We start from the raw sequence: 22,263 nt of genomic DNA, 5'->3' as shown, positions 1-22,263 counted from the left end.
ACTAAGGTATGGTACTTGGCGACGGCAGGATGGCCTGTAACGTGAGCTCCCCTCCCACAAGACCCCTGACCGACAGCCCCTTCCTGGGCCGTGGCACCCACAGGGGTGGGCTACGAGTTGTCGCGGGCTCCTGCCTGGTGCTGCCCTTCAAACCTGTGGGCCCAGGCTTCTGAAGGCGAAAACTGATCCGTGTTAGTGTTCAAAGACGAGCCCAAAAAGAACATTCCAACCATATAGTAGGCCTCAAGATGATTGGCCCTGGGCCAGACAGCTCAGAGGGCCTCTCAGTTCACTCTCCCATCTCCTGTCCTCACCCTTCGGAGGCCACAGCCTCCCACCAAGCACTGGAACTGGTACCATTTTTTAACAAGCCTGGTTTCCACCTTGGGGCCCGGTGACAGACTAGGCCCCAGCCAGGTGCGTATCAAGGCCAGCGTGGCTCCCAGGAGGCGTGCACAGCCCCAGGGGGGCTGCTGTGACGGGCTGCATCCATGGAAACACCTGTCCGCAGAGATTCTCCTGGGTGTCTTGCTCCCCATGCTCCCAGAGGGGAGAATGGAATGAGAGAAAGCTCCACTGGGGCTCAACCTGCTAGTCCCCTCTCTGCCAGGTAACACCAGAAGAGCAGTCTTTGGGGGTGCCCAGAGCCCACTCTTATTGGCCAACCCGTTCCTCTTCAACTTATTTCCTCTACAAACACAACTGCGGCCAGCACGCAGTTTTTAGACAAAAAGCACTTTATTTAAAAAAAAAAAAAAAAAAAAAAAAAAAAAAGGGTTGGGGGAGTTAGGAAAGCACAATGCGCCTGCAGAAAACTATTTTTTTAAAAAAAAAAAAAGGAAGGAAAGAAAAAACACAACACAAAGCTTGTAATTTCCAATCACCATTATCAGGCTTTTACAACATCTATAAGGAACAAACAAACATCTGCTTCAAAACTCTACAGGGGGCAGGGGAGAGAGGAGGGAAGTAAAGAGAGAGGGAGATAGAAAGAAAGAAAGAAAGAGAGAGACGGCACCCAGCAGACACGGGGAGGTTTTGTTATCATTTATTTGTGAAGTTAAAAACGAGCGATAAAAAGTAAAAACTGCCATACAATTTTTTGTTTTGTTCTCAATTTGTTTTCAGTTTCAATGTCCTCTTGAACAGTTGAAACCCAAGACCAGTCCCGGGATGGGGGGGGGGGGGGCGGGAGGGGCTGCAGGGGAGCTGAGCGAGGCAGGGGGGAGGAGGAGAGAGGAGGAGCAGAGGCCAAGGGGTCAACTGGGGGAAGGGAGGGGGCCTGCGACAGCAACACCTGGTCCAAGGAATGTTCCAACTCTAACTAAAAAAAAGAAATAGCAAGAGTGACTTTTTTTCCTTTTTAAAAGTTTATTTTAAAAACATGAAGAGGGCCAAGGGTAGAAGGAAGAAAATGAATTGCTTTCCCCTGAAAGAGGCAGTTTCAGGAAGGGATAGAGATTTTTATATATATATATATAAATTTTATAGGTTTTGTTTGCTTTTTGTGTTTTTTATATTTAAAAATTTTTTTTTTTTTGGCAGATTTAATTCTATCTTCTACGGCTGGCTCAACATGAAGGATCCCAATTTTGAAAGAAAAAAAGCATGAGACACACAGAATAAGCGAGAGAGTGAGAGCCCAGCATCGCCCAAGGCCATGACCAACAAGCCACTCACAAGGGCTCCCCCCCACCCCTCACGGCAGCCATCGCTCTCTCGCCAAACAAACGAGGAAAAAAAAAAAAAAGAACAAAAAAAAGCCCCCAAACAGAACAAAATGGAAAAAAAAAAAATAAAAGATTTTCACAGATGAAGAAGTTCACATTCATTCGAGTCATTGAGCCTGCGGAGAGGGAAGAGATAGGAATTGGTCACTCCGGGGAGGGGAGGGGGGCGGGAGACGAGGGGGACGGTGGCAAGGAGGGGCCAAGAAGCCCCGCTCCTCAGCCTGTGGTGAGCTCAGGCTGGAACCATGTGTTTGTAACTGTCTAGTCAAGTGCTCCGGGGACTCGGCGAAGTCAGACCGGCTCCTTGATGGAGGAGGAGGGGAGAGAGACATGAGGACCAGGAGAGAAGCGGGGCCGCAGAGGCAGAGAGCAGGGAGAGAGGGAGAGAAGCACGCTCAGGGTTTGGGAGGGAGGAGGGGTGCCCTCTGTCTTCGGAAGGCAGGTGCTCTGGCGCATCACAACATGACAATCTCAGAGATCACGGTGTCCCCACAACACCCCTGTGAGGTAGGTTGGAAGGTGGCGACGATCGTCATGCCCACTTCACAGACAAAACCGGGACACAGAGGCAGGCGCGAGAGCAGAGGAGGCGGAGCCCAGGCGGGGCGGGAGGGGCCCTGGGGCCGGCCCCCTTGGCAAGCTCCCCGAGTCCCACCAGAGCCAGGGCTGACCCACGCTGGGGCCGCCTGCAACACAGTCACTTGGACACAAGGAAAAGATCGTGGGGTTAAAAATAAAAGAATGCCAAGAACAAAACCCAAAAAAGTAATGCAGAGAGGGGAAAACACATCCGTTTTCTTCCCAAGTGGCCAGATTTTGAGTGAGCGAGTTAGCAGCCAGGACGGCGACCAACGTCTGGTGCTGCTGGCCTGCCCCCCACCCCCAGGACTACCCACCAGTTCAACAGTTCGACCTTGTGTGTTTCGCGCTTCCCCCAGCATCGCAACAGCGTCACACAGGAACAAGCGGGCCGGCGCAGGGAGGCCTCTTCGTTTAACCTCTGGACCCAGCGCACACGTCCCCAGCTCGTGGGGACTCCCGGAGACCTCTGGCCACACGGCCCCCGCTGCAGGCATCAAGGACACACCCCGCAGGGGAAGGGATTTCCGGCGCTACCCACTAAGGCAGGATGGACGGTGGCCGGGGGTTGGAAGGAAAAAGGAGGAGGAGGAGGGTGGCAATTCCCACTTGCCTGCTGCTGTCCCTGCTGTGTGGGTGGAGGCTGGGGGCCGCCAGGACCTGGAGTCTGGCCGTAGTAAGCGGCTTGCTGTCTGTAATATTCGGCCCAGGCGGCGCTGTAGTCTGGCTGGGAGCCTGGGGGTGCTCCCGGACCCCCTCCGGTGGCCACTTGAGCTGCGGGCAAGCGGAGTCACGGTGAGGAGTGTGGCCGGGGCCTAGAGGGCCAGGCCCTGCCCGTGCCCTGCGGCCCCGGCGGCTCACCCTGCTTCTTGTAGTACTCCTCCCAGGCCTTCGTGTAGTCCTGCTGCGGGGGTGCTCCGGGCTGCTGCGGCTGCTGGCCTGCGGGAGGAAGGCCTCGAGAACTCAGAGCACGGCACAGGGACGCGGCTGCCCCTCGCCAGCCTCGGGCTTGCTTGAGCCCCCGTGCTGGCCCACGCACTCACCGATCTTTTTGTAATACTCTTCCCAGGCCTTAGTGTAGTCTGACTGGCCGGCGGGTGGGGGCTGAGGGGGCTCGCCCTGGGCAGGGGGGGCCGCGGGGGCCGGTGCAGGGCCGGGCACAGGGCCTGGGGGCTGCTGGTAGTAGTGTGAGTAGTAGGCGGCCCAGGCGGCGTTGGGGTCTGCGGCGGCTGCAGCTTTATCTGGAGGAGGGCAGCGGGCTGAAGCGCAGGACCGGAAGCGAGCCCCGCCCTCCCCGCCGGCACCCCAGCACCCCTGCCCGGTCCTGCCCCTCCCCCGGGCAGCTGTACTTACTCGGGTCATGAGGAGCAGGTGGTTGCCACTGGGGGTAGGTATTGCCCCAGCCCTGGGGTGGGTACTGATGAGGAGGGGGACCCCCCGCACTGTGGGACAAGAAAGACAGGACAAGTGAGCTGGGGCCACTCCTCCACGGGGGAAGGGTGGCTGGCAGGAAGGAGACCCAGGCTGAGCCCACTGTGTATACTCAGTCACAGGCCCCTCGCTCAAGGAAACGCGAGATGAACAATGCCAAGCCTCAAACTCCATTGGCTTGAAGATGTCCAAGTCCCCCAAATTCAACATACACGGGTCTGCCTGTTAGGCAGGAGACGAGGGTCAACATCTGTGACATCTTTTAAAAATGGCATCTATGGGGTGCCTGGGTGGCTCAGCGGGTTAAGCCGCTGCCTTCGGCTTAGGTCATGATCCCAGGGTCCTGGGATCGAGCCCCGCATCGGGCTCCTTGCTCGGCGGGGAGCCTGCTTCTCTCGCTGTCTCTGCCTGCCTCTCTGCCTGGTTGTGTTACTCCCTTGCTCTCTCTCTCTGCCAAATAAATAAAATCTTTAAAAAAAAAAAAAAAAGGCATCTATGCGGGCACCTGGGTGGCTCAGTCATTAAGCATCTGCCTTCAGCTCGGGTCATGATCCCAGGGTCCTGGGATCGAGCTCGCATTGGGCTCCCGGAATTCTCTCTCTCCCACTCCCTGTGCTTGTGTTCCCTCTCTCGCTATCAAATGATATATAAAATCTTAAAAAAATAGTAATGACAAAAATGGCATCTATAAATGCAGGAGGCTACGCTGGATCATGTCTTGGACGGGTGACATCAAATCTTCTTTTTGGTGGTGAATGAAAATGGGGTCCACTGCTCTTCCTGCCAGCACAGCACCCCCCATGTCCCAAATCCCAGGAAGCTGAGAAAATTACTCACTGTGGGGGAGCCCCAGGTGGCCCCTGATTGAAAGGCCCAGGGTTGAAGGGCCCCATGGGGCCTGCAGGGCCTGGTCCCCCTGGGCCTGGTCCAACTGGGCAGAGGGGACCCTGGAGAAAGGAGAAGCGAAGTCAGTTGAGAGGGAAGGAGACTGGAGATGGGTCCGGGCCCCAAGAGCCCCTCCCTGAGCCCACCTCAATCTTCTCCTCAATGAGCTGCTTGGCGTGGTCAATCTGCTGGGGTGAGCCCCGGATGATGAACAACTTGAAGTTGGGGTCCCCGTTGGGCGGCAGCTGCCGGGAGATCTCCACGAAGGCGCCCGTCTGCTGGTTTATGGCTTTCACGTTCTCCCCGCCTGCGGGGAGCCACAGGCAGTGAAGGGAAGGAAGGCAGAGCAGAGGAAGGGGGCGGAGAGATAGAATGCCAACGGCAGACTCACCTCTGCCGATGACCAGTCCACACTTGTGAGTGGGGATGGAGAAGGTCATCTCTCCGCCAGGAGGCCCCCAGTTGCCTTGGCCCCTTCCTCGTCCCCGGCCCCCCGGGGGCATGCCAGGACCCCCTGGTGGGCCGGGGGGACCACTCTGCGAGACAGGAGACAGGCAATGAGCGCAGAAAACTAGCCTGGCGCCTGGATTTCCCCTGCAGGGCCGGGCACGTCCCCTCCGACCTCACCGGCCGTTGGCAGCACAGCCCAACACCACCTACCCTGAGGCTCTGGAGGAGATCATTGATGATCCGCGCCGCGTGCTCACACCGGTCTGGGGGCCCCATTATGTGAGCGATCTTCTCAGGACCTGTCCCGTCGTCTGAAGCCAGCATCCAGAGAACAGGGAGACGGATTTTACAGAAAAGCACACCACCAAACCCCATAACACCGCCTCTGCGAGGCAGACACCGTGCCAAGCCAGGTGTCAGAAATATCTCGGGCTCCAAGTGCCGCTCATCACACGCCACGGACTGAGGCGCGGGGGGGAAATGCGGTTGGGCCGGGTTTCCAAGGAAGAAAACCGACCAACTAGGGCAGGGCAGCAGCTGAGGCTTCTTCCGGCACGCGGCACCCCCAGAACAGATGCATTTTATGAAACTGAGAACGATAATAGACCTCAGAAAAGCAACAGAGAAGTCCTTCCTCCCCATGGGCCTGCCACTTGGGAGACTCTCGCTGAGGCTTGGCAGTAGCCCAGAGTTGGGACAAAGTGATCTGATCCAACCCCGGCTGCCCTGTCAGGATGGGCCATTCGGTGGGAAAGAGGAAACGGGGAGATTTGATGAAGGGAAAACATTCCATGTGCCCTTCGCGAGCTCTCACACAGCTCTGCCACAAAGGAGGGACGCGGAGCACGTGCTGCTGGCTGGGAGCGACGAGGCATCGCAGAGGCTCGGCGGGCTCCCTGGTGCCAGGCCCTCTGCAGTGGAGCCTCAGAGCAATCCCGAGGACAGAACCGGAAGACACGGCCACCCCCCACTTGGCTTATCTTCACAGCCAGGCCCCTGACCTTGCTTAAACTGTATCCGCACGCCAGCATCGTTCTGGATCTTCTTGATCATTTCTCCACTCCGGCCAATGACCACCCCGACAGAATGCCTGGGCACTGGCACCTGAGGAGAGAGGGACGCAGGAGGGTCAGCTAAGTCTTGTCCCTGCAGTTCTGGTGCCCTCTACCCACCAGAGCTGAGTCACACCCACCCCGTGGCCTCCCACTACTACGGGAGGCCTGCACTCACATCGATGCCCCCGCCAATCCGGGATCCGTACTCGTTCCGGTCCCCAAAGCCACCCTGGTCGCGCTCCCGGAGGATGTCCATCACCATCTCACAGGCTTGCTGCAAACACACAGGGCAGGGTGTGCACAGGGCAAGCCCCCCAGCATTGTTCCCCCAGCCTCCCACGATCCAAGGGCTCAGGGACCTAAGCTGAGCCCACCGCAGAGCCCTGCTGAGCTCCTGACCTGCCATCCTGAGAGGGAGGGATGGCCAGCCATCCCCATTCTCCAGGTAAGAAATGGAATGATCAGAGTTCAGGCCTCCTGCTCATGTCCAACCCTGTCCAACTCAGTATGAGAGTGAGAGCCCTGGGCTGACTTCAAGAGAACACACTTGAAAATCTCTCCCCCTTCACTCCAATCTCCAGCCCTACCTGTCACTCACTTCTCCCGACAGACCGTCACCCCTGGGGTTCTCACCTGCACTTTGTAAGGATCCCCAATGATGCGGAGAGGCTTGTCCACATTCGTGTTCTGGGAGCCATCTTGAATTAAAATCATCTTCACTCCAGCTCGCTCCTTTACAACCAATGCGGACAGTCAGTGCCAGGCTTTCAAACGACTTTCTGGGGCTAGTTCACGCAGGGGCAGGCGTGACCACACAGGGTAAGAGGCTCTGGCAAAGCCGTTGGTGGGGTGTGCACACGCAGACGCAGAAGGAGACTTTCCTGCGACAGGAGGAGCTTCTGTCCTCCATCCCACCCCTCACCTGCAGCTGCTTAATTGTCTCCCCGCCTTTGCCGATGACCAGGCCGGCCTTCCCCGCGGGGATCATGATCTCCTGCACGGTGCCATTCTGGCCCCCATTGGCATTGTCGTGGAACTGTCCTGGGGGCCCCCCACGACCCCGAGAGACAATGTCATCCAGCATCATCTTTGCTTTCCTGGGAAGGGAAGAGCGGGGTTCAGACACCGAAAGATCAAGGGCCTGACAGTCCTGTCCAGCTCAAAGGGGAAGAGGGGACTCCACACGTGAGTCTGACAGATGACGAGGAAGAGGGTCTGTCCCCGGGACTGGAGCTATTCAGGTGGTTCTCTCAGCTCTTCGAAGTCGGGGGGCCATCAAACCATCAGTACAGGCCTCTGGCGAGGGCAAGGGTTGAGGAACTGGGCGGAGTCACCCCCAACTTTCCAGAGGATGGAGAGAGCTTCTGCTTGCTCCCCTCATCACAATGACAGGCCCTGCCAAGGGACTTACTGGACAGATTCTGGGGCTCCTGTCAAGGACACACTGCGCTCGGGTAGGCCGCCGCTGTCTGCAGAGGAGAGAGAGGGTCAGTGCCGCCCGGGGTCCACTGACACTAGAAAAAGGCTTTCCACTGAGACGGGGAAACTTGCACAGCAAACAATGGCTGCTTCTGCCCGCAGCAGCCTGACCACATGATGCCTCGTCAGACTCCCGGGAGCTGCTCCACGCAAGACCATGGTCGGGAAGCCTGAAGTCCAGTCAAGGCGCTAGACCACTTAGAGGAAAAGGATGAGGTAGAAGGCGGTCCTAACCCTGGGCCACTCCTGCCACTGCCAGTCTACAAACCCCGCTGCAGCGGAGCCGGTCCTCAGGAACCCCTGCCAGCTGGGCAGCCAGACTGGGATTCAGACCCGGGCTGGCCTCAGAGGCATTCCTTCCGGTGCATCTCCCTGCCTCACACATGCCCACTGATTTCCTGCCGGGGTTCACTTCGGATGGTGGCTTAACCGTTTAGAGCGAGATCTAGAACAAAACTTCCCATATTCAACCTCCCGTCTCCCACCTCAGCCTTCCCCCAACTACAAAGTGAAAGGAAGGAAAATTGCAGCTACATTGCAGGGTGCAGTGCTGTACTGGCTGAGACCTTGCCCTGCGCCTGGCATAGAGAAAGCGCTCAGTAAATACCAACCTCTCTCGCTTCTGTCCAGTTGAATGATTATGAACGCACTAGGAGACCAGCCCAGCCCCGCACCCAGCCCCGTGCCCGTTCTGACAGCGTCGGGCTCCCGTACCTGGAGAGATCTGGACTTTGCAGCCTGAGTCCTGCTGGATTTTGTTGATCTGTTCGCCTCCTCTGCCGATGACTAGGTGGGGAAAAGGGGTAATGCAGAGGTTGACGAGGGCACCCCAGCGCTCAAAACACTGTGTGGCAGGGCTTCCTGGCCCTCCTGAGAGCCCCACCTGCCCCCCACCCAGAGAGGACGGGTGAGAGCAGAGGACAATAGACCTTCTCACACCAGAAGCTCCTGAGCCAGCAGGGGCTCCCAGGACACATCCCTGAGAGGCAGGGAAAACGGACACCCCACAGCGACCCACACTCACTCAGTCCCACCATGCCGTCTGGGACCCTGTACTCTTCTGTCATTGAAGTCCTGCAAGAACACACAATGAAAGTCAGTCTCGAGTGAGCAGCAGCAGACAGACACGAGTCTCCAGGAGAAAAGGCCCCTCAAAGCCAAAGCCCCTGACCTGTGGGGCCCTTGGTCTACTGGCCTCTGCCCATGCTTCCCACCACATCTGGACCAGGACCCCACAGGCCTAAGCGGAGTGTGACAAGCGCACAGGGCTCCCTCTCCCCACAGCAAGCCCCTCAACTCTCAAGGCCTCACATTCCCCATTCAGGCCACAAGAGGCTTGGTCGGGGTCAACGTGGTCCCTGAACTAGTGCTGCTCCCACCAACTCGGAGCAAGAGCAAATACTTGGACACGTCTATGGAATTCCGGTAATCATTTCAGATCTCTTGACTTAAAAAAAAAAGTTTGTATCTTTTCCACGTCAGCTCCGTAACAAGCCAACTTTACTGCATTTCGTATAAGCAAAAAAAAGAAACAATGTAGTCCTTCACAAAGACTTCTACGTCAGATCCACTGAAGTCATGGGCAGTGGGCAGCAAAAAGGTAGGAAAGAACCCCGGGCCCCACCAGTCCTGGGGGATCAAGCATTTGCAGAAGGCGGACAAGAAACCCATGGGCGGCCCCCAGCCCTTCTAGAAAGATGGCTGTCTACCGCTAAGTGTCCCACCACAGCGCAGGCAGCCACAGGGCGCAAAGACCGCCCCTCCCTGGGCCCTGCACACAGGCAAGTGCAGGAGCAAAGGCAGCTCTTCTGCCTCCTGGGCTTCTCTGTGACCAAGCGAGCAGCGGGGACAAGGTCTGAAAAGGTGCAGCCCCCAGACACAGCTCTCCCCCAACTTAGCAAAAAAAGCCAGAGATAGCTGACCGACAAGAAAGCAAGTGTTCTCCAAATCACAACTCACCTGGGGGGAGGATGGATGGGTCCAAGTTGAGAACTGATGGCTGCAGAAGAGAAAATTCAAAGCAAAGATTGGCCTGGCTCCTCTCTGGGACCCTGAACACCGCCGGCCCCCAGGTAGTCCTGTCTGCACAAGGAGTGGCTGGCACTTAGTACGGTCCTCCTGGGCCTCCCTGAGTGCTTGTGTGTGACGAACCCACCGCCCATCTGACTGGCTCCGCCTCCATCTCCAGGGGGCTCTGGGATCCCTAAAGTTCATGGACTCCAGATGCTAAGGACCTAGAGCCTCCACTAAGAACAGGTGCCATCTGCTCAGAGCTTCTAGCTCCCAAATTCTAAAAACCTCTTAAGACCCTGAAGCTGCCCTCTGCCTGCATCATCCAATGGACTTACAGTCTCCCTGGGAAGCCAGTTTCTTGCTCTCCGGTTGGTCTGTGAAAGAGAGAGGACGTCAGATGCTGCACCCACCCACCCACAGCTGCCTCTAATCTAATGCTGGTGCCATGCGGCCTGGCAAACAGCCCCCCTCCCCCACCCCCAATATCAGAGCCAAGACAGGAGAGTAGCAGGGACCAACTTCGGAGAGGGGGGCCAGACGTCCCTCAGTCCCACCACCAGCACTGAACAGTAAAAAAGTCCTTTATAACAGGAGCGATGATGGCAGCATTCGAGTCCGGGGTCAGGGTCAGGGAGGGCCCAGGTGTAAGGCCCATTTCGGTTGATCCCCACACTGATTATACTGGCCACCGTGGGCAGCGCTGCACGCCCTGGGCCAGCCAAACGGCACTTACATGGGGCCTCGACCCGACTGCGAGCATTTCCCTACCAGAAGGGGAGGACCGATCTTGAGAACTTACAACTTGGACCTAGTCACAATCAACCTGCTCCTCTCAGCCACCCGACACCCCAGGATGGCAGCCCAACAAAGAGAGCGAACAAAGCTGGGACTGCTGGGGTTTGAAAAAACCAAAGGGCACTGAGCTTCCCTGACGCTGGACCGTGTTCAAACGGAGACCTTCACTCTACGCCCAGGCCTTCTTCCCAACGAGCAGTTACCTCCATCTTCTAACTGCCTCTTTTGGCCCCCAAAACCAAAATCAGGAGTGCTGTTGTTCACTGTGGTAGCAGCGTCGCCTCCAATTTTGGCTGCGATCTAGAATCAAAATCGTAAGCACAGAAGGTTACCACCACAACCAATCCTCCCTGGTGTTCAGATCAACTTCTCAGAACCTACTCGAGGGCCTCGGCGTTCAAGAGTCATCCAGGAATTTCAAACCCCGTTCTAGATGGGATCTGCGCGTACGTTTGTTTGCAAATGGACCCCAATCCACACTGATCTGCTCTCAGGAGGGTCCTTGGGTCGCCTCCACGAGGGAGGCAGAAACAGTGACTGTAGCCCGGCTCTTCTGGGACGGTGAAGAGCACAACTTTCCTTTCTTGAAAACTTGCCATTTGTTGGACAAGTTTTGGGAAATTTTTTGCTTAAAGGCATCCAAAATCTTCACTCCACCAAAACAAAAAGACCCTTTCTGAGAACACAGGTTACATATCAGACACGTGAGCAGCAACTGCAGATAACCCCAATCCCACAAACTTAAAACCAGAGTCCATTTGTGGGTCTATTACAAGTTTTCCAAAGACACACAAACCATGAACTAAGGATCTATCTTTCCACCGCCCCCAATTCTCCTTCTAAGGCTTGGAGCCAGAGCTTCTGGGGTAAGACTTACTCCCAGCCCAGCCAACAGCATCAACTCGCCTCGTTACAACTGCTTCTCTGTCAAGGCAGTTTGGTGGGCACCTGGATGAAGGGCAGGTGAGAACCCTACCCTGCTCCTTAGGTGAGAAAGCCACAGACCACACTGGGCGGGAACAGGGTGTTCACCTAACGGGACCTCCCACTCTGCCCTGGAGGCACTGGAACTGCCCAGGAAAGCACTCAATAGCAAAGGCACCAGCCGGCCCCCAGCCCGGCAGCTTCCCGAGAGGACAGCAAACTTCTCCCATCCTACGGGAGGGACGTGGGGGGGCTGCAAAAGGAGCCGAGGAGGTCAGTCACACCGGCTTGTGACACCTCCGTGTTATCATCATGCCTCAAAACACATCGGTGGGACCCTCCCCGCTTTCCCAAAGAGAGAGAGACCAGGCTTTCAAGCCACCGGAAGCATCAAAAAGAGCCAGCCCCTGTGCCCACCCTCCTCATTTCCCCTAAGTGCTCGGCCACTCTGGCAGCAAGGGTCCCCCTTTCCAGGCTCAAGAGGAAGGGCTGTTTTCCTCCCACAGTTCCTTCTCCCCGGGAAGCGGGCAAAAAAATGAGACTGGGTCGGGGGCAAACAGCTCTCTGCCCTGATGGGGAGGTGAGGGCAAAGCAAGACCCTACCCCCCTCCGGGGAAGAGGAACACTTTGCTTCCTAGAGAGCGGAGCGTGCCCTCGGGTGTCCAAAGTGGGGGGGTTCCCCAAAGTCAGTCCCAGCCCTCCGGGGCCACTAAACATCCAGGGGCCGTTCATGGCGACCCCCCGGACACCCCTTTCCCCTGCGGGGGGGTCACCCGCGGGGGGCCCACTGGAGACATCCTGGGCAGCCCAGGCCCACGCCTACAGCCCCACGTGACCCCACGGCGGCCTCGCCCCCCCCCCGCGACCCCGCGCGCGCGCGCGCGTGACCCCGCCCCCTCCCCCGCCCGCGCGCGCCCCTCAGGCCCGCGGCCTCCTCACCTGGCGGGCCCGCTGCACGGCGTCGGCGAAAGCGTCCTTGCGGATCCCCGGGCCTCCCCCGCCGGGCGGCTGGGAGGGACCCCCGGCCGACCCCCCGCCCGGGCCGCCGCCGCCGGGGCCGCCGCCGCCCCGGTCCCCCGCGCCCGGCGGGCCCGGCGGAGGGCCTCCCCCGGCGCCCCCGGCTCCCCCGGCTCCCCCGCCGCCGCCAGCGGGCGGCGGCGGCCCGGGCGGGGGTCCTCCCGTGCTGTAGTCCGACATGGCGCGGCGGGGCCGGGCCTGGCGCGGAGGCTGAAGCTGAGGAGGAGGCGGCGGCGGCGGCGGCTCAACGCGGGAACAAGGCCTCGCTCCACACGGCCGCGGAGCACTCTGGGAACCCAGCGGCTGGGAAGACGACGAGGGGGGAGAGGGACGCCCCCTCCCGCCGCCGGCGTGACGGACGGCGCCGCCAGGCCAATGGGAGGCGGCCGCTGCTCCTGGGACACCAATCGCGGGCTCTGGAGGCGAGCGGCCAATCGCAGTGCCGCGAGATGTAGTGGGCGGGAGGTGCCGCGTGACTGACAGGTCTTGGAGGCAGTGGGATGCGGGCTGCCGATGCTGGGCGGGCAAATCAAGGCGACCCGAGAAGTCAGGAAGCCCAATGAATCGGGAGTTCCAGAACTACGGGGCGACTTCAGAACCGGATTGACGACTCCGGAGAGTCAAGTGGATAGGAAGGAGGGGCCTGGCGAAAGGTCCCTTTGACCAGACTAGGCGGGCGCCAGGTGAGATAATCGTGCACGCAAGCCAATGAGTACACGCAGAAGGCGGTTCTTGCGAAGATTGGCAGTCAATTTAATCCAACCCCTGACGAATTCTGGGTGACGCGCTTAGGTTTGGACTGGATGGCTTTCCCTGTTAACCAGAATCCTTTGCTAGTCTTGATTGCTAAGCCAATGGCTGGGCGGTGGGGGCGGGTGCAAGGTGACGGACACCGCTCTGGACGAATGGCAGGGAAGGAAATGAAGGTGCCCAGTTTTGGTGGGAGCCAGTGGAAGAGGAGCTGCATTGGGGCGGAGCCGGCCGCCAAACGCGAGCCGGGATTAGCCGCAGAGTGAGTGAATGGCAGTCGACGTGGGCAGTGCCGACCGGCTGCGGGGAATTCGGCCTGACGTCTGGGTTAGCGCCCCAGGAGCCTGGTTGGGTAGACCGAACACATGGCCTGCTCGAGGCCTTGGAGATCGGGTGCTTCCGGGAGGGGGTGGCCCAAGGGCAGGAGGGAACCCAGAGATCCCGTGTACCGCCTGTCTTCTCCACCCAGGGTTCTAGAGCCCCCGCTTCTCTTCCAGGCCTCATGGAACTAGTTCCCCTCCAGAATTCAAGCGTCTAGGGCCGCGGGTTCTCTCCTAGGACCCTAATAACACCCCACGTCCTCTCCACATAAGGTCTGGAGATAGGAGCTCCAAGCTCCGATCCTAGGCCCTCAGTTTCTCTCCTGAACCCTGGCGTTAGGCGGGTTTACAATTCCTACTGAGGTCCAAGGGGCCCAAGATATCCAGGCCTCTTTCCGAGACCCAGGGCTCCCAGGTACCCAGCTTCCACTCCTGGGACCCAGGTATCCAAAGTGCCCAGCTCCCTCTTGGACCCAGAGTGTTCCGAGTCCCCAGCTCACCTCCTGAAACCAGGGATTTCTAGTCTAGACCCGGAGATACCAGATACCCAGCTCCCCTCCTGGACGCAGGTATCCCAGACACACCTGGCTGAAACTGTCTCTTTATTTCCGATTGTCTCCATGTCCACCGTTTCACCCTGAAGCCAGGACAAGCCACAACGAGCCAACCTGGAGTCCAGACTAGTCCCTGGCCGCACCCTTGAGAAGGATCCCCAGGGATCTTCCAGCCAGGCCCCCAGACTGCTTCTCCGGACAAACTGCCCCCTGGGCCTGAGCCTGGAGGGCTATTTGGGCCAGGAGACCCTGGATCTTCCTGTCCATTTCTGCCCAGAGTGTGTCAACTCGCCATCGCCTATACACCCAGGGTTTTCTTCATGGCTTCATACACCACGTAGCTGATGCCACCTGCTGGCAACACCTTCAGTAAAGTGGGAGTCACGCCTCGGTACAGCCCTGGCCAACCCTGCTGGGCCAGGATCCGCCGAAAGACTCCGCACATGGTGGGGTTCGAGCCCTCCACAGTGTCTGTGGGAACAGGGGCAAGCTCAGGGCTTCTCGCAGAGATGATCTGGCCACCTGGGGAGGCTGGAATGTTGGGGGGTTGGGTGAAGCCAGGACCCAGTTGGGAAGGAGCTTGGAAGACTTTTAGAGGAAATCGGTCAGTCTGGGGGAGAGTGAGATCAACCCAGGCAAGAGTTTTCAGGATTTGTTTTCGGGAACATCTTAGAAAGCTTTCACACTTATTTGGGAGGGAACTTCGAAGATCTGCTAGAGATTTGAGGAGTGTGCTAAGGGGTGGTTTGGGGATATCTTCAAGATTCGGGTAGTGGGCCAAGGACTTGTTTGGGTGTTTGTGGATTGGTTTAGGGGCTAAGAGTCCATTTGGGGAGTATCCAACTTTGTGGGGGAAATGGTTATGACACTGGGAGGCCTAAACGTTGGTTTTACCAAATTTAGGAATTTTAGGAATACAGGGTGGGTCTGTTTTGGAGAAGTTGGGAGAGCATTTGGGGAATCTGTGTCTTGAAGTATGGTGTGGGGGCCTGAGTCGCATTTGGGGGGCATTTATAGTCAGTTGGGAGATGTTCATTTCACTGGTTTGTAGGGTTAATTTGGGGGCTGGGGTCATATTTGGGGGTGAGTCTTGGTGAGTTTAGAGCTCAGCACAGGTGGCCAGGATCAGATGTGGAGACTTTGGGAGTCAGTTTTGGGGGATGAGAAAGTTCAGAGTCAAGGCTGAGGGGAGGGGCACGCACGGTGGCCACTGGGGCTCTTCTGACCTTGGGCCTGCATCCGGGTGCGCACCAGCGTCAGCGGGTAACTGGCCATTTGGCCACAGGTCGTGGACAGTGTCACCGATGACAAACTGACCAGGCCACTGGGATCCTCCATGTCCCTTCCTGACTTCAACCAGAAACACCTGAGCATCTGCAAGAGAAGGGGGTCAGCAGGACACTCACTGCCGGCCTACGTCCACACCAGCCCCAGCACCCCTCTGTGGGACCCGTACCTCATAGACGGCCAGGTCCGCGCAGGCGTATGGGATGATGCCAAGCACGTTGGGCAGGTAGCCGCGGTACAGGGCGCGGGGCCCCTCCCGCTCCAGGATCTGCCTCGCACAGTCCAGCAGCCCCTTGTACTGGCCCGTCCGGCGCAAGGTCAGCCGTGTCTTCAGCACCTGGGAAGGGTGAAGAGGGAGGGGGTTCATCCTATGGAAAGCTCTCATCGGCCCTCAGCGGCAGCCGGCGTTTCTGTCCTCCAGCTGAGGAAGCGGAAGCTGAGGAGTCCAGAGAGTGGAGGTTCGAACCCAGAGCCACGCGATCCCTTCGCCTGTGCGTGCCCTCCACCCAGGATTCAGAAGCCCCGGTGCTGACAGAGGCAAGAGGATAAGGGAAGTGGCATGGACTGAGCGGAGTCACAGCCTATACCCGGCGGACACCAGATATAATGCCATGGGGGGTGCAGACCCTAGGTGGCCAGGTTTGCCAATTTTCCAAGAGAAGCCAGACATAATTTGTATGAAATACCCCCAACATCAAAATATTGGCAGCTCTACAGTTGCCTGTAAGACCAAACACCAAGTTCGATAGGCAGAATTCTGAGGTGGCCCCCAGGTTTCCCACCAGATATGTGTGCTTCATATAATGCCTGCCCCCTGACCTTGAGAGTGTGCTAGGCCTGTGACTATGATGGGGTGTCACTCCCCTCGTCAAGTTACATGACGAAGGTGAAGGGATTGTGCAGATGTATTGGAGGTCCTGAAGCGCTTGATTTTAAGTGAAGCAAGACCGATTGTCCTAGGTGGGCCTGACCAAATCAGGCGATCCTTTTAAATGAGTCTGTTGCCAGAGACAGAAGAAATCAGAGTGATGGGGAGCATCCAGGACACCCTTCAGTTGGTCTTAAATGAGCAGACTGTTGTGGAGAGGACCACCTGGTAGGGACAGTACATGGCCTCCAGGAGCTGAGAACCTCAGTCCTACAACCATAAGAAACTGAATCCTGCCAGCAACCAAGGAACTTGGCAGAGGACCCAGGCCTCAGGTTCACTGTAGCCCAGCCAACACCTTGATTTTGGCCTGATGAAACCCTGAGCAGAGGACCTGACTAGCCAGTGCCCAGGCATGACCCACAGACAAAGGAGATAATAAACCTGTATCATTTTAAGCTACTGAGTCTGGCAATTTGTTACACAGCAATAGAACAAATACACTATAAGACGAAATTTAACTGGTCAAGGGCAAGAATTATAAGGGAAAAAAACAACAACTTTAAAAAGACCATTAAAGTCAATAAAAGGAGACTCGAACCCATGGAAATGATCTTGGACACCAGACCCAGCCTCATATAGATGGCAGGCACCTCTAAGCTTCTTTATAAATCAAATACCATCCCAGAAAAAAAAAAAAAAAAAAAACAATAGGTGACTTTTTCTGAACTAGACAAGTTACTTCTAAAGTTTATATGGGAAACCACAGGGGGGAGTAACCCGGAAAACCGATAAAGAGCAGGGATGGGGGATGAGAAAGCGTAAGATCAAGCCTGAAAAATTAAAGATGATAAAACTGTAGAGGCGCCCAGCTGGCTCAGTCAGAAGAGTTTGTGACTCTTGCTCGCAGGGTCATGAGTTCCAGCCCTGCGTTGGATGAAACAGTCTGGGGTTGTCAGGGACTCAGGAGAAGCAAGAAGAGGTGAGTAGGGGGGCGCCTGGTGGCGCAGTGGGTTAAAGCCTCTGTCTTTGGCTCAGGTCATGATCCCAGGGCCCTGGGATCCAGCCACATCGAGCTCTCTGCTCGGCAGGGAGCCTGCTTCCCCCTCTCTCTCTGCCTGCCTCTCTGCCTACTTGTGATCTCTCTCTGTGTGTGTCAAATAAATAAATAAATAAAATCTTAAAAAAAAAAAAGGGTGAGTAGGCAGAACTCAGGATTTTTTTTTTAAAGATTTTATTTATTTATTTATTTGAGAGAGAGACAGTGAGAGAGAGCATGAGCGAGGAGAAGGTCAGAGGGAGAAGCAGACTCCCCATGGAGCTGGGAGCCCGATGTGGGACTCGATCCTGGAACCCCGGGATCATGACCTGAGCCGAAGACAGTCGTCCAACCAACTGAGCCACCCAGGCGTCCCAGAACTCAGGATTTTTAGGGCAGTGAAACTACTCTGTATGACACCCTAATGGTGAGTACGTGTCCATATACATCTGTACAAATCCAAGAATGGCAACTACGGGCTTTAATAATAATGTATCCATATTGGCTCATCAGTTGCAACAAACGCCCCCTCCCCCATGCAAGACGTTAATAGCAGAAACTGTATACGTGGGGAGAGGTATATAAGAACTCCTGTACTTCCTGCTCAGCTTTTCTGTAAATCTAAAACTGCTGTACAAAAACTTCCTGCTTGGTTTTTCTGTAAATCTAAAACTGCTGTACAAAAAATCTAATTGTTATCCCCTGCAAGAAAAAAGGGGGGAGGGGGAGACACTAGTGCTTGGACAGACATAGCAGAGTAAGAAGAGAAAGGCCAAAAATACTCTCAAATATGCACAGGAATTTAGTAAATTATACCGGTTGCATCTTGGCTCATTGAGGAAAAGAACAGGACCCATCCGATACATAGGTGTTGAGATAACCTGGGAGCCATCTGGAATACAAGTGGGACACACACCTCACGTGAAGGAGGAGAGGAGGGGAAGGAGGAGGAAGCGGTAGCAGCTGGTAGCTAATTTTCACCTTGTTTCATCTTCCATGGGGCAGGTGTTCTCTTACCTCCATGGGGTTGATGAGTGTCTGGGAGGTCGCCACAGCTAGGGAGCCAGCAAGGAGACGTTCCTGAAAGGGTGGGGACCCGTGCACTCCGCAGAAGTAATTCTTACACTAGAGCGGGGGAGAGGACCAGAGAGAACTTCTAACCTTCCTAGCTGAAAACCACCCTGGGTCTGGGGCCAGAGCGTGAAAGCGTGTCTTGGGTAAGGATCTGGGCTTGCAAGGAGATCTAGGAGAGGTTTGGGCTGAAGGGCAGGGGCTGGGCAAAGTGGGCTGCCCCCCGCCCACCTGTTCAAAGACGGAGAACTTGATGGCGTACTCAGGGGCAATCTTGAGGACGTTGATGCCATTGCCCCGCCACAGGGAGCGGAAGCCCCCTTCCTGGACCATGCTTCGGAGCCCCCCCAGCAGGTTCATGAAGTTAGTCTTGGAGGAGTAGACCTAGGGAACGGGAGGCCACTGGCCTTGTGAGGAGCCTCCCACCCGGATCGCCTCCATCCCAGCCTGGAGCTCAACCCCGTCCTGTCCCTAGCCACCCAACCCCATTCCTCCTCCTGCTCCCTCCCCAGCTGGCCTCACAGCACTGTAACCCACACAGACCCACGTGCCCATCTCCGTCCTCGTCTTCCTCTCCTTACCTGTTCTAGTTTGCCTTCAAAGCCATCCAAAGACCCTATCCCCAATTCCCTTATCCCCCGCCCCACCCTGTCCCTCCTGCCTTCTCTCGGCTCCTCCTTCAACCCCATTGGCTCCAGCGTTATCCTCAACTCCAGCCCCCACCCTTGTCTCCATTCAGCCTCCTCCTGACTCCAACCCACATCCCAGCCCCACCCTCCCCCCCATCCTGAACCCCATCAGCTCTGCCTCCGTCCAGCCCCACCCCAAAGGCTCCAGTGCTGGGTTCCCCGCGCACCTGCATATACACCTTGGCTCGGTCCAGAGGGGCCGTGCCTGTGCGGGATACCGCCCCAGCCATGGCCCCTGAGAGCAGAAACTTCCACAGGGCGCCCTCGTTATCCACTTGGAGGACATCCATGGGAACCATCAGCTGCTCTCCTGTGTCCAGCACCTGCAAGGCAGACCCAGCTCCCACCCGTACTCAGCCAGGTTGGAGCTCCTTCCCTGAACTTCCAGAAGCCCCTCCTGGTGAAGGCCCACCCTGGCCCCCACTGCTTCAAGGTGGAAAGCCAGGTCTGCTTGGAGGGGCGTGGGTCATGCAGAGGGGGCTGGAGGTGCCGGCTGACCTGCTGTACTCAGACTCACCTGCTGTGATGGGAGATGCTCCAGGTCATTTTCACACACGTGCCCAAACACATACCCGTACACATGTGTACAGCCTGGATTCCGGGAGGGGGGTGGGGGCAGGGTCGGAGGTGGGGCTTTGGTGAGCAAGGCCTTGACCCTCTTAAACAGGGTCTGGACACTCAAGCAAGGCTTCTGAGCTTCCTCAGGCTGATCTCCCATGGGAGCCGGAGGGTCAGGAAACCCGGTTCAAATCCCTGGTGACAGATTTGCCAATCCAGCAACCATGTGGGAGAGCCAGCTTGTAAATTTGGGTACCGGGGCACAATGACGTCACAGAGGCCCTTGTGACCTCACTGGATGTGGTGGGCAGAACAAGAGTGTCCCCTACAAAATGTCCATATCCAGATCCCTCTAAAACCGTGGACTGGCCATGTTACGTGGCAAAGGGGAAAGTAAATTTGCCCAAGGATTTTAGTATATGTGCTGCCGAAGCGAGCACAATTTGCCCAAGGATTTAAGGTCACTAACCAGCTGATGGGAGATGGGGAGAGTATTATGGACTCATTGCGTGGGCCCAGTCTAATCTCATGAGTCCTTAAACGGTGAAGAGGGAAGCAGGACTGTCAGCATCAAAAGGATTCAACATGAGAAAGACTCGTAACCCATTGCTGGCTTTGCAGATGGAGGAGGGAACCACGAGCCGTGGAATGCAGGCAGGCAGACCCTCGAGGGTGGAAAAGGCCAGGAAGCAGGTTCTCCTGGAGCCTCCAGAAGGAGCTTGATTTTATCCCAGTGAGATCTGGGTCAGGCTTCTGACCTCTGGAATAGTACATTTGTGGTGTTTGAAGCCACCATGTTTGTGGTCATTTGTTACAGCAGCCATAGGAAACAAATGCACTGTGTGTTGTTGTCGTGGCAATGGGAGATAGAAGTGAGGGAGAACGGGAAGGTTCTGGGGCTCTGAGAGGGAGAGACCCAGTTGGTTTCCAAGGTGAGACAAGCATAGCTTTGGAGGCAACCTGGGTTTCAATCCCATCTAGGACAACTCCTGCTGTGTGACCTTGGGGTAATCGCTCTACCTCTCTGAGCTTCAGTTTCCCCATGTGTTAACTGGAAGTGATGATAAACTGTACCACATCGTGTCAAGAGGTTGCAATGAGTCTTCATGGAGAGCGTGTCTGTCCTCTATGTGGTTTTGTTCAAAAATCTTGATGTCATTCATGATTCTTCTCTTTCTCTTATGCCCACATTCTGTTATCAAATCCTGGCTTAACTTTTAACATATACCCGGAATCTGGCTGCTGCTCACCATGTCCATGGCCTCCACCCTGGTCCAGCCCCATGATGGATTACCTGGACCAGGGCAGCTGACTCCACTCTGGGCCCGCCCACTCTTGCATCTGGTCTCGCCCACTCTTGCATCTGGTCTGTACTCCCCACAATAACCACCAGAGGGCACCCGTGAGCACCTCAGTCCAGTCCTGCCCTCCTCTACCCACAGCCCTCCAGGGTTCCCATCTCCCTGGGGTAGAAGCACAAGTCCTCCCTTTTGCCCACAAGACCCTGCATGACCTCCCCGGTCCCCTTCCTGCCCTTCCCTCCTCCCTTCCTCCTCCTTGCCCATTCTGCTCCAGCCACACAGGCCCCCTCCCTGTTCCTCCAACACGCCAGGCACAGTGCTGCCCCAGAACCTTTGCACTGGCTGTTCCCTCTGCTTAGAATGCTGTTTTCCTGGACATCACCATGGCTCCCTCCCTCACTGTCCTTAAATCTTCATGCAACTATCCCCCTCTCCCTGGTGCTTCCTCTGACCACTCTATTTGAGATGTAAACTCTGCTTCCCCATTTTATTTTTATTCATAGCACCTTTGCTTCCTACCCAGCTACACGTTCACTCATGTGTGTTACTCATTGTTTGTCTCTCCGCACTGGAATGTGGGGTCTTTGAGGGCAGTGATTGTTGTGTGTTGCACAAAACCGGGTCTGGCACAAAGCAGGGGTCCGGTAAATAGATGAGTAAGGAAAGGAGATAACACGGCAAAGGGCTCAGCACAGAGTCAACGTATTGAGTACTTGCTCAATAAATATGTTCTTATCTCTTTAAAGATGTCAGTGATAGGGGCGCCTGGGTGGCTCAGTGGGTTGGGCCGCTGCCTTCGGCTCAGGTCATGATCTCAGAGTCCTGGGATCGAGCCCCGCATCAGGCTCTCTGCTCAGCAGGGAGCCGGTTTCCTCCTCTCTCTCTGCCTGCCTCTCTGCCTGCTTGTGATCTCTCTGTCAAATAAATAAATAAAATCTTAAAAAAAAAAGATGTCAGTGATAACGTCCCCTATTTTGTGGGTGGGGAGACTCCAAAAGAGAAAAGTGGTCTGTGTGGTATTACAGCACACATCAGTTCCCAAGGCCCCAACGGTGGAACGGGATGTAAGAAGGTGGACCGGAAAATAGTTGTTGACTGGCCTCATTAAATAAAATCAAAGCGGTAACACTCCATGCTGGTATGACCGCAGTCAAAATAGGAATGCTAATTCCTCGTTGGTAGCTGTGTGTATCACAGATGATTTCTCTGGTGGCGAGACGCTGAAATCGTCATACCCTTTGACCCAGCAATCCCGCTTCCGGGAAAACGATCCTCAGGACATAATTTAAAGGAAGTAAAAATACAAAATAGTTAGCAAGGCTTGAGTCCATCTTCGAGTGGGTGGAAAATCATATCTCTGTGTGCGTATCAGTTAGCTGTTGCTGTGTAACAAATTACCCCAAATGTAACAGCTTAAAACACAAACAAGATGGTAAAAGGAGAAAGTTTGGTCATTTGAAGACAGGCA

The 22,263-nt window shown here is 56.2% G+C and overlaps 2 protein-coding genes and 1 long non-coding RNA gene across 8 annotated transcripts; 1 reads left to right on the top strand and 2 right to left on the bottom strand.

Annotated features, from left to right (window-relative positions):
* Positions 1–1,032: 1,032 nt before the first annotated feature.
* Positions 1,033–12,623, bottom strand: KHSRP (KH-type splicing regulatory protein). Of its 3 annotated transcripts, none has more exons than XM_047709114.1 (20): positions 12,281–12,623; positions 10,621–10,717; positions 9,958–9,996; positions 9,569–9,608; positions 8,634–8,683; positions 8,324–8,395; positions 7,542–7,599; positions 7,053–7,227; positions 6,764–6,862; positions 6,306–6,404; positions 6,077–6,179; positions 5,286–5,386; positions 5,017–5,161; positions 4,772–4,932; positions 4,578–4,687; positions 3,663–3,751; positions 3,353–3,550; positions 3,171–3,248; positions 2,923–3,083; positions 1,033–1,846 (listed from the first exon to the last, which is right to left on the bottom strand). In XM_047709114.1, the coding sequence occupies exons 1-20, from the start codon at positions 12,536–12,538 to the stop codon at positions 1,838–1,840; spliced, it is 2,142 nt and encodes a 713-aa protein (XP_047565070.1). In that variant the 5' UTR covers positions 12,539–12,623; the 3' UTR covers positions 1,033–1,837. The 3 variants fall into 3 exon arrangements, with proteins under 3 accessions (XP_047565070.1, XP_047565079.1, XP_047565060.1); XM_047709123.1 differs by having other exon boundaries at positions 1,033–3,083; positions 12,281–12,381; positions 12,523–12,622; XM_047709104.1 differs by having other exon boundaries at positions 1,033–3,083; positions 12,281–12,622.
* A 1,391-nt stretch (positions 12,624–14,014) lies between these two features.
* On the bottom strand, positions 14,015–19,752 carry SLC25A41 (solute carrier family 25 member 41). 3 transcript variants are annotated; one of them, XM_047709356.1, is made up of 7 exons: positions 19,454–19,752; positions 19,104–19,259; positions 18,479–18,631; positions 18,194–18,301; positions 15,439–15,606; positions 15,209–15,356; positions 14,015–14,453 (listed from the first exon to the last, which is right to left on the bottom strand). In XM_047709356.1, exons 1-7 carry the CDS (start codon positions 19,652–19,654, stop codon positions 14,281–14,283), a joined length of 1,107 nt encoding a protein of 368 aa, XP_047565312.1. In that variant the 5' UTR covers positions 19,655–19,752; the 3' UTR covers positions 14,015–14,280. The 3 variants fall into 3 exon arrangements, with proteins under 3 accessions (XP_047565312.1, XP_047565313.1, XP_047565314.1); XM_047709357.1 differs by having other exon boundaries at positions 14,015–14,333; XM_047709358.1 differs by lacking the exon at positions 18,479–18,631.
* LOC125088512 (uncharacterized) lies at positions 15,603–19,131 on the top strand. 2 transcript variants are annotated; one of them, XR_007123733.1, is made up of 3 exons: positions 15,603–16,472; positions 18,182–18,393; positions 18,554–19,131. It is a non-coding gene; the product is annotated as an uncharacterized LOC125088512 (long non-coding RNA). The 2 variants fall into 2 exon arrangements; XR_007123734.1 differs by having other exon boundaries at positions 18,514–19,131.
* Positions 19,753–22,263: the final 2,511 nt, after the last annotated feature.

Source organism: Lutra lutra, chromosome 1 (genome assembly GCF_902655055.1).
Source record: "Lutra lutra chromosome 1, mLutLut1.2, whole genome shotgun sequence".
Classification (NCBI taxonomy): Eukaryota; Metazoa; Chordata; class Mammalia; order Carnivora; family Mustelidae; genus Lutra; species Lutra lutra.
The sequence above is the reverse complement of the archived record's forward strand: the minus strand, read 5'-3'. Positions and strand labels throughout refer to the sequence as shown.